The 11,023-nt window shown below is 37.2% G+C and overlaps 1 protein-coding gene across 4 annotated transcripts; it reads left to right on the top strand.

The window, feature by feature from the left end:
• Window positions 1-4,253: 4,253 nt before the first annotated feature.
• LOC306867122 (rano class II histocompatibility antigen, A beta chain-like) lies at window positions 4,254-10,812 on the top strand. Of its 4 annotated transcripts, none has more exons than XM_079412656.1 (6): window positions 4,254-4,359; window positions 4,629-4,904; window positions 5,001-5,282; window positions 6,474-6,609; window positions 6,686-6,701; window positions 8,581-8,680. In XM_079412656.1, exons 1-4 carry the CDS (start codon window positions 4,278-4,280, stop codon window positions 6,605-6,607), a joined length of 774 nt encoding a protein of 257 aa, XP_079268782.1. In that variant the 5' UTR covers window positions 4,254-4,277; the 3' UTR covers window positions 6,608-6,609; window positions 6,686-6,701; window positions 8,581-8,680. The 4 variants fall into 4 exon arrangements, with proteins under 4 accessions (XP_079268782.1, XP_079268781.1, XP_079268783.1 ...); XM_079412655.1 differs by lacking the exon at window positions 8,581-8,680 and adding an exon at window positions 6,824-6,905; XM_079412657.1 differs by lacking the exon at window positions 6,686-6,701 and having other exon boundaries at window positions 4,270-4,359; window positions 6,474-6,623; window positions 8,581-10,812.
• Window positions 10,813-11,023: the final 211 nt, after the last annotated feature.

Genomic DNA, 11,023 nt, shown 5'->3' with positions numbered 1-11,023 from the left:
AATAGAGGTGACATGCTCATTTTTTTCAATGCCACGGTGAGATGAAAACATCTCAACTTTCCAGAATGCTGCAAGCACACCGCAGGTCATGTGACGAGAACCAACCAATCAGCTTCACCTTTTCTGTAGCAACATTAAAGCTCAATCTGCTAAAATGGAGGAACATCTGATCACAGCTGTACAGAGATACCCATTTTTTTATTAATCTAGCTACTGCAATAGATTTTCGGTGCTGGAAATGCTTTTATCCTTTGCTGAAACTTTCACGTCGTCATTGAGAGCACAGCTCATGGTTGCTTAGTGATCAAGGACGATAGCTATAAATATTACGATATTAGCGTCCACACCAGTGAACAATATCGTCTGTTTATTCTAAGCGCACATGGGTCTGCCGCTTTATATTCTCGAGCTCCTTATAGCAGGATGGGTTCTGATTGGATTCTCGTAGACATGAGATATGGCTGTATATCGGCACGGCTGTGATCCGGCTGTAGGTGATCACAGCGTGTCAATATACAGCCATATCTCACGTCTACGAGTGTGATATTGCGTTTATACAACAGTCGATGGCACAAGTGTGAAATTACATATAACAATGGAGTGTCTTTTAAATCCCTCTTTGTGCAGAACTACTTCCTTCGGCCGTTGATTCAAATCTCAGTTTAACAGCTGAGCCCAAGCCTCCGCTACTGACTCCAATACGCCACTTTAGAACTAGTAACATTGAGTTGCTTCATTGAAAACTTGCTGTATTACTGCAGTAAAAACTCACTGTATTATGTACAGTATTTTGAGAGAGAGATGTACGGGGCGAGTGTGATTACCCGCATCTGATACATCATTAATTCATCAGATCAGTCTCGTATCACAATAAACATTACTTTGAATATCTGCTGAGGAAAACGTTATCTTTGTCATAATGTTAATTATACTTTCATCTGTTAAAGGTGTTTCTCAATACTAAATGCTTATTAAATATATTATTTATATAGGCAATTCAGTCAAAAGTACAAAGGCAGCACTCTGATATCCAGCATTGAATTTACATAAACATGAGATTTTGCCAAAAGTATCTTCTCAAGAACAAATAATAGATTAGTAAGACCAAAGACTGCCCATTAGATTTACCCAAAATGAATTACATCTGATGTTTAACCACTAAAGCGACACCAGAGCCAGCGGTAAATTCCAGCAGATCTGGCCACGGTGAGGCTGCTCTCGGGCAGCTTCATGAGCGCTGAATGGCCACTGACGTCCTGAAGCTCGCGTCTCCAAAAATGTTGACACAAATTTTCAAATAGACATTATCTTTATTAAAAAAACTGCATATTTGAACTATAAACAAGGACATTCTTGTCTGAAAACCTCTTAAAACACATTTCATGACACAAAAACAGTAATATTTATAAAATGATCATGGATTGTGGCGACCACCATGATACTCGCTGTAGGAAGTACCACAAGTGGAGTGATACAATTACAAACTGTAAAACAGCTGTTGGAGTTCTGATATCACTCTAATATCACACTCTTATCAGCCAATCAGATTCAAGGACCAGAAAGAACTGTTGTATAAATATATATATATATATACACACACACACACACACACACACACACACACACACATCTACTGTGTATATATTTCATTAGTCATTTATCCAAAGTGACTTACAAATGAGGACAACATACAACAAAATTGCAAAACTTAACATTTAAATGAAAACAAAAAATTCAAAGTATTAAAGAACAAAAGGTATAAAAGTATAATAATGATTACATAACACTAAGCCAAACACCAAAAAACAACTACATACAGTATGTACAACCACACACACACACACACACACATATACACTGCCCTCCAAAAGTTTGGAAACGCCCTAGAAAAGTGGGGTTTTGGACAATATTGGCATGAATCTTTTTTAATTTGTGATCATTTTGCAAAAACATATTTTATTACATAAACACATTTTGGATTCATCAAAATATCCCCCATTAGCAGCTATTACAGCTCCGCATAATCTGGGCATCCGAGCTGTCAGTTTATTCAAACATTGACACTGAATTGGCAATCAATTGTTGAAGCTACAGTATTAAGGTGTGCTGACCCAGAAATCTTTTAAAAACCTGGGCCAAGTTTAAACTAGTAACCAGGCATCACAGCTGGCAAAGGGGCATGTCTGACTTTGACGTGTATATACTGCCATTACTATGTGTTATTGCTGATCTTCAATGATACTGTCAAGTTACTTTAATGTATTTGCACCAAAAAATTATAAGGATTTATGCTGATATCGTCCAAAACCACATTTTGCCAGGGGTGTTTCCAAACTTTTGGAGGGCAGTGTATATATATATATATATATATATATATATATATATATATATATATATATATATATATATATATATATATATATATAACACATAGACACATTTATAAATTCAATATATGTATCCTTTCATTTCCATTTAGTTTGTTGAAGTACTAAAATAACTCAAATTAAATAAAACTAAAACTTAATAAAAAACCTACACAGACATAAAAAACTAATAAAAGGACAAACATTATTCCAACTTTAACTCAAGTTAAAATAGATAATAAATGCAAATCGAACTACATTAGTTAATCAGTAATCCTAAAAAAATAACACTGAGCCAAACACATGCTAAAAAAATGGTTATAAAAACTGAAACAGAAGTGAAATGAGTAGTAGGAAAGAGGGGAAATAAAAAGTGATACTTATATCCTGTCCGGTGGAGTCACACGGTAGAGTCGATGGTCTTTACACTCTTCAGTCTTCACACGAGGCGGCCTTCACATGACAGCTGCCGCGGTAAACTAAGCTTTTTTATACCCTTCTAACAAAATACTAATTGAATTCAGCTGGACACACTTTCCTTTTTTATCACAAAAAATGGCTAAGCAAGTGCACGACACTGACAAGATACGCAATACAGTATGAGACCAAACGTGATATCAGCACGTCTCCACACAGTAAACAAAACAAGTGATATATATATATATATATATATATATATATATATATATATATATATATATATATATATATGTATATAGTGACACATGCTCCATATGTCACATATGCCAAGTAAGCAACACAGAAACTGAAAAGAAATGGACAGAATGATGATACACACGGCACCTTTTTGAGCAATTTCTATCTGGATATTTTAGATCGGTCGTGGGCCCTGTGTCTCACCTGTTTGCCTGTTGACAGCAACATTTCCTAAAATTGCCCAACAACATTGCTCAAAAAGTTGCTCCGTGTATCATCAGCCATACAGAAGGATATTTTACAGTGACTCAAAGCAGTCATTTTAGCAGTGATGTGTCCTTCAAGATTCTTTTGAAATAGACATACAGAGAAGAAATGAATAAAAAGGTCCTGATGATAAAGAAACATGATGGCCAACAAAACAGAGAGAAACTAAGGGCTTATAAACAGTGTGAGGAAAATACCTGGAACAGAAACTGGGATGTGATAAATCAGAAACTGAGCAGGAACAGGGAACAGGAAACACAAAACCAAATCACAATGAACCCCCCCCAGAGTCAACATCAGTTCCAGTTCTGTTTCCATCAAACTAAAGCACGATCCTGATAGCCATAAAGAACAGTGCACTAACAGCATTTTCATAAAGCCTACTGAAACCATCAGGATTCTTTAAAATAAATATGATTCTTACCATATAGCGATAGTTTTCTTACTGTTTTCATAAAACTGTCTTGTCATTGATGTAAATCTAAAACAAGGCTAAATAAATTTGGTCTGCTTCTGATAAGTTTGTGAGTTATTTTTGAGAAATAATCAGGATGAATAGACATTACAGCCCTTTGTTCTGGTTTTGTATTTGTTCACGTTTTTGTTTAATAAAGCTGCACATGGGTTCTTGAAGCTGGCCTCAGTGGATGTTTATTACGCTGATTGAACAGTAAGGGTTAGGGTTACCATGCCCAGGAACTGTAGGTATGTTACATTGCTGGATGGACAATAAATAACTGAGAAAGCTGTTAATAGTTTGTGTTCTCTAAAACTTTACAGTTCTTTTATTTTCAGGAATGTACTTTTAAGGGTCACTGTGTTTAATGTGTTACTGCTATCTAACCTTTATTTGAGCTGTGATTCTAAAAGTAAGCTGGATATTGTGTAGCAACACTTGACACATGTGGAAGAAGCGGCTGATTGGACAGCGGTTTTAGTCTCTGACCTCACTAGCATGAGCAGTGTATTTGCCGCTCTCAGTTGTGAATGAGAGAGAGAGGGAAAATGACACTGTTAAGGCTCTTGAATTTTCAACACATTCTAATGCTGTCTGTATTCACTGGAGCAGGTGAGAGAAACGGCCTTTACTAAGAAACACTGAAGAAATGACCATTTCAGTAGTGGACATGCTGTGTCTTTTAACAGCAACATTTTCTTAAACACTGTTAGTTATGATGGTTCTCTGGTAGTGGACCATCTAATGTAGTAAAGTAGGTACTGGCTATATATAGATACTTGAACAATATGAATATGAGATGATGTAATAGCTGACTGATGTGCTCAAGTGCTTATGTTTTTATACTGTTGAAATAAGCTCACACAGATGTTATTTTTCAGCTAATGGATATTATTTCCACACATGGCTACAGTGCATCTACATCTCTCATGGTCTCAGTGACATGGAGTACATTGAAGGCTATTACTTCAATAAATATCCAGTCATTAAGTTCAACAGCACTGTGGGGATGTTTGAGGGGTTTTCAGATTTTGGAATAAGAACTGCAGAATTATGGAACAACAATACAGCAATCTTACAGCAAACCAGGGCTAAAGTTGATACATACTGCAAGCCTAATGCTAAAGTTTTTGAAGCAGCGATCCATAGTAAAAAAGGTTTGTGACAAGACTCTTCTTTAAACATTTTTGATAAAGCACGTTTATATGGTCTGTCATACAGTAGGATTTGTAATGTGGCTGTTGTTGTTTCAGAGCGGCCGCAAGTGAAGCTCAGTTCAGTGATGCCGGGCGACAGCACACATCCAGCTCTGGTGAAGTGCAGCGTTTATGAATTCTACCCTCAACCAATCAAAGTGTACTGGCTGAAGGACGGGGTGGAGGTGACTTCTGATGTGACCTCCACTGAGGAGCTGCCCAACGGAGACTGGTACTACCAGAGTCACACCGTGCTAGAATACACTCCCAAATCTGCAGAGAAGATCTCCTGCGTGGTGGAGCACGCCAGCTTCACCAGACCCATGATCTACGACTGGAGTAAGAGACAACACCTGTCATATCACACTAACATAGCATCAGTTACACAATAAGAGGAGATATGTAAACTGTCCAGTTGTCACACTTCAACCTTCTATATTTTACAGTTTCTCCGTGGTCTGAATACTCAATTCTGATTGGCTGGAAGTAGGGTGACCACCCTCCCCGCTTTGCATTGTACAGCACAGCATTTTCACCCCGTGTCCCGCACGTTTAAGGTTTAGATTATTAGTTTAACTTCATATCTATATTGAAAAGGTCTGTGCTGTTATAATTAGTTTTGTACCATAGAAACTGACAAACTGAGTGACCTACATTCACAACTTCTGTTCACAGTGCTGTCATTTATTTTTCATAAAGTCTATTAGCGATTTAAAGCATATTAAAGGGTTAGTTCACCCCAAAATGAAAATTCTGTCATTAATTACTCACCCTCATGTTGTTCCAAACCCGTAAGACCTTCGTTCATCTTCAGAACACAAATTAAGATGTTTTTGATGAAATCGGAGAGCCCTCCCATAGACAGCAACACAACTGAAATGATCCAGAAATGTAGTAAATACATCGGTAAAACTTCAGTTTTGCGACGCTACAAGAATACTTTTTGTTTGGAACAACATGAGGGTGAGTAATTAATGACAGAATTTTGAACCTTTAACATCACTGCAAAAGACATGTAAGATCACTATTTATTTACATTGAATAATAATAGCAAGTTATCTCTCTCTCATGTCCCATAAAATCACGTCAGCTGTCCTGCAACAGAGCTAACCCTAGCTGGAAGGTGTGCAATAAAACTGTTTAATGCACAGATAGTTCTAAGTCTGTATAACCACCGTTTTATATTAATGTGCTGTTTATCGAAGCACTTACACAGATCAGAGATCACTCCGCACACACAGAAACATTAAGAGCACAGAAACTTTTCATCGCTCCCCTGTGACTTCATTTATTCAGATATAATTCATTTATTCAGATAATGTAATTTTATGCACTACTTGATCTCTAGGTCTGATTTAAAGCTACATCTAATGAGCTAAAACTGACAAAAATAACCAGTTTTACCATTCCATTGAAATATTGCACTGTAAACATCAGTAACAGTTAAGCTGGTATATGACCATGGTATAAGCAGGATAATCCACGGCTAGTGGTGCATTGTGTTAACAGAGCTATGTCTGTCCTTCACAGCCCCACCACCGGCCCCTGAGTTTGAGTGGGATATTCAGCTATTATTCACTATTGAATCTGCTGCACTGCTGCTGGGAATCATCACAGCCGCTGCTGGATACATTTACTACCAGATAAAAACATCAGGACTGTAGAGGTGAGAGCAGTCCAGTTATAAAACTATAAATATCAAAGCACTTTTCAATTAATCACTCTTATTATTTTGATCCTAGTACCACGGCAGTGATGGTAAGTTTTACATTTACACCTTAGCATTTCTGTGTGATCAAACATTACCTCTTCTGATCTCATATAATGAAATGCTGAACCATCAGCCTCAGTAACATGAATATTAATCACTCAAATGGCAGGTCCTGATACTGACTGAAAGGAGCCTCATCATGGAGAAGCACAAACATGACTAGCACACACTGTCCAACTCTTCAACTGATGCTTCAAAATAAAAAAGCATTGCATCTGAGACATGTCTCTGGCTAATAGTTCAGCATCTTCAGGCAATATTGGCACTAAATAATGTGAATGATTGAGGGACTCACTCTCCATCGACCATCTCTTCTCACTCTCCTTCTACATCTTACACTCTTTCTGTCCTCCTCATTCTCTTCTTCCTACACCATGCATCCTCCTCTCATTTCACACCTTCTTCCTGCTCCACCAGCTTTTATATTTCTCGTTCTTTCTCCAGTTTCTGCTTAAGTTTGTTTGCTCTGGGAATTCACATCAGCTGTTAGAAAACACACAGTGTAGAAAATGCAATTGACTAAACTTCACACAGCTATAAAAATACAATATAATTTGTGTAGCTGTGTGAACAGTTTAGTACATTGAATTTTCTGCACTGTGCACTGATCTTGCAGATACCAATTTGGTGGTAATGATACAATATGTGATTGAGAATATGAAAATTCACAGAGTATATTGTTTGACGTGTTTGTAGTGTTAATTTCGTTAACGAAGATTATGACGAAAAATATTCGTTGACAAGCTTTTTTCCCATATGACTAAGACGAGACGATAATAAGGTCAATAAACGATAGCTATGACTATATCAACATGCAATTTCGTTGATGAAATAAGACGAGACCAAAAACCTCTTTATTTGAATAAAAAAAAAGTAGACAATGTTATTGCAGACAAACAAGCTGAGTTTAGCGATCTAAATGAAAAGTGTCCCTCAGCCGGTCTGTGTCCTGTCATGAAACTATATTGTTTGCGATTGTGGTTGCTGAATAAATGCACTTACTCAACCGCTGTCGTTTTAATAGAGGAATAGGCTATTGCAATTTGGAATTAGTACAATTACTAGGAATTTGACTGTTATAATATTTTTCGTTTGTTTTACCAGTTTTCATAATGTAGACATAGAGAGTGCATAAGTCTTTGATATTAATTTATATAATAAATCAGTATACTAGATGAGGTCAAATCGTGTCCACATTCTATTGATTTGTGCTTACTAGTGAAAGTGCAATACCTGAAATGTAGAAGTTAATTTCTCAAATGACAACAATCATTACGGTTATAATTTTGAGCAAAAATAATTTTTATCAGTTTAACCATTATACAGAATGATGAAAAAGTTTCATTGACTGAAACTTGGCTAAACATAAACAGGACAAGTTTGACTAAATATGATAACTAAAATGTACTTTTGAGTAAGACAAAATTAATACTGCTATACGGTTAATTAATAATAGTCTTATAGCTAAAATGTCAAGTTTTCATTAACTAAAACCAGACTAAAATACTTTAGACTTTTTTGTCGACTAAAACTAAATAGTCCTGTGGTAAAATGTCCTTGTTAGTTCTCATCCTAAGACTAAAATTTAAAATAGTTGACGAAATTAACACTACGTGTTTGCAAACATGCTGCAAACTGTTTTGTGGTGTTTTTAGAAAGTAGGATCACACTTTACAGTAGAATTTGATTGGCTGATGATTCTGTCACTAATGCGCGTAACAAATCAGATGTGACGTCTTTCAACAAAAGGGTAGCAATATCTGTAGTACTAAACTAATAATAGGCAATTTAGTGGACATTACACAAATGAAAATGATACCTAAATAATCAATAACAATTTTTTTCACACAATTGTATTTTTTATAGGTCCAGCAGAGAAGGCCCTGCTACCCCTGACGGCCCACCACTGGGTAGATTACAATAGACAGTTTTGTATCTACAGGTATATACAGTTCTTGTTCTGTCCAGACTGGACTATTGCAATGCTTTCTTGGCAGGTCTTCCAGCCAGTTCCATTAAACCTCTAAGATTAACCCAAAATGCCGCTGCACGATTAATTTTTAATGAGCTGAAAAGAAATTTGCACTGGCTACCAATAGCTGCTCGCATTAAATTCAAGGCATTACACAGAACCACCACTGGCTCTGCACCCCTTTACCTAAATTCATTACTTCAGACTTATGTGCCTCTAGAAGCTTTCGTTCTGCAAGTGAACGTCGCTTTATTGTGCCATCCCAAAGAGGCACAAAATCACTTTCACTGACTTTTTCATTAACTGTTCCCACCTGGTGGACCTGTCCAGCTCAATCCAAGCAGCTGAGTCCTTAGCCATCTTCAGAAACTCATCCATCTTTATTTAACCTTCTAACTCTAGCACTCTCTATTCAAATTCTATTTTATCTATCTGTTTTCTTTTTATTTAAAAAAAACACACACACACTTGACCCTCTATCAATTGCATATTTATGTCCAGACTACCCTCCGTAGTCTTCTGAGGTCAGATTTGGTAGCTGAGCTGAACCAGACAGTTATTGAGGTGCAGAGGATGGATTCGATGATGGCAGAGTAGAACTGTTTCAGTAAGTCCTGTGGCAGGTTGAACTTCCTCAGCTGGCGAAGAAAGTACAGCCTCTGCTGGTCCTTCCTGACAATGGAGTCAATGTGAATATCCCACTTCAGGTCCTGAGAGATGGTGGTGCCCAGGAATCTGAATGACTCCACTGCAGTCACAGTGCTGTTCATGATGGTAAGTGGGGGGAGAGCAGGGGGGTTTCTCCTGAAGTCCACGATCATCTCCACAGTTTTGAGCGTGTTCAGCTCCAGGTTAAGACTGCACCAGACAGCCAGCTCCTTAACCTCCTGTCTGTAAGCAGACTCGTCACCGTCCTGGATGAGGCCGATCAGTGTGGTGTCGTCTGCGAACTTCAGGAGCTTGACAGAGGGGTCTTTAGATGTGCAGTCGTTGGTGTAGAGGGAGAAGAGCAGTGGGGAGAGAACGCAGCCCTGAGGAGCTCCAGTGCTGATGGTACGAGTGCTGGATGTGTATCTTCCCAGCCTCACTAGCTGCTGTCTGTCTGTCTGTCAGTTAGCTGGTTATCCACTGACAGATGGAGGTGGGTACGAAGAGCTGAGTTAGTTTGGGCAGGAGGAGGTTTGGAATTTTAAGGATTAGCCCTTATTTTATTATCTTAATTTTAGGGAAATCAAATCATAAGGATTCAATATTGACTTGATCAATTGATATTAATCAAAAACGTCTAATTTATACTTCATCAACGATACCTCATTAACGACTTGTCCAGCAAGCATTAAAATCAGTATATCTTAACAATTCAGTTTATTCCCGTGGCCACGATAATAACACAGAATTGTTTGGGTAAAATTTTGAGCACAGGTAGCAGGCTCTGGGCAAAGGTTTTGACATGAATATTACACAACAGAAGATTTCTTTATAAATTAGTTTATTTGCTTTTTTTTTGTTTATTTTTAACTTTATTAATAATTTCACTTGCATTTACACTGTATGCAAAACTAACAGCATAAATAATGTTGTGAGCTCGGTGTTTTAAAATATATATATATATATATTTTTTAATATACAAATATGAAATGTTGAAAAAAATGCAAAGATAGGCTACTATGAAAGTAAACAGTCAGTAGGTGGCAGCATCTTAATAAGTCATTAAAGCATGCCTTCAAACGATTTGTTCAGACAGCTGATTCATTCAAGAATGAAGCAAGTGCCTGTCCTTCTGAATGGACCACTGAATCATTGACTGAAATAATTCAAAATTCAAAAACGCAAATCATTTATTAACAAAACACAGCTGTGTGTTGCTCAGACGTGCGCGACTGTTCTGCTGTGATCGTTGTTTGGAACTATTTTCATTAACCAAATGGAGCAAAAACAGTCGACGTTGACAATATATCCTTTCAATAAATTCAAATATTGAACTAAAATGTATATTAATTACTCGTTTTAACTCGTGTATAAAATGTGAAATTTGCAATCGTGGTTTTCAGGGAACGTCCCTCTCTTGGTCGTGTCATGTTGCTTAACTAGGCTGTATGTTATAAATATAAAACTAAGTTACATTTTTATGTGTCTTCTGTGTGCAGTTCATTTGTTTTGATTTCTCCACGAGATTCTCTCACATAGACAGGCTGCGTGAGCCTCAACTGGTGCGACCTTTGTGGTTGTAAGGTTGTTACTGATTATCATTATCAGTCGCCGTTTACACCGAATGTAATAAAATCAGAACCATTCTCGCCGAAATCTCGGTGCAATTAGATGTTTTAATTAGATAAG

This window comes from Barbus barbus (assembly GCF_936440315.1).
Source record: "Barbus barbus genome assembly, chromosome: 4".
In the NCBI taxonomy this organism is placed as follows: Eukaryota; Metazoa; Chordata; class Actinopteri; order Cypriniformes; family Cyprinidae; genus Barbus; species Barbus barbus.
This window is presented reverse-complemented; position numbering and strand designations above follow the sequence as displayed.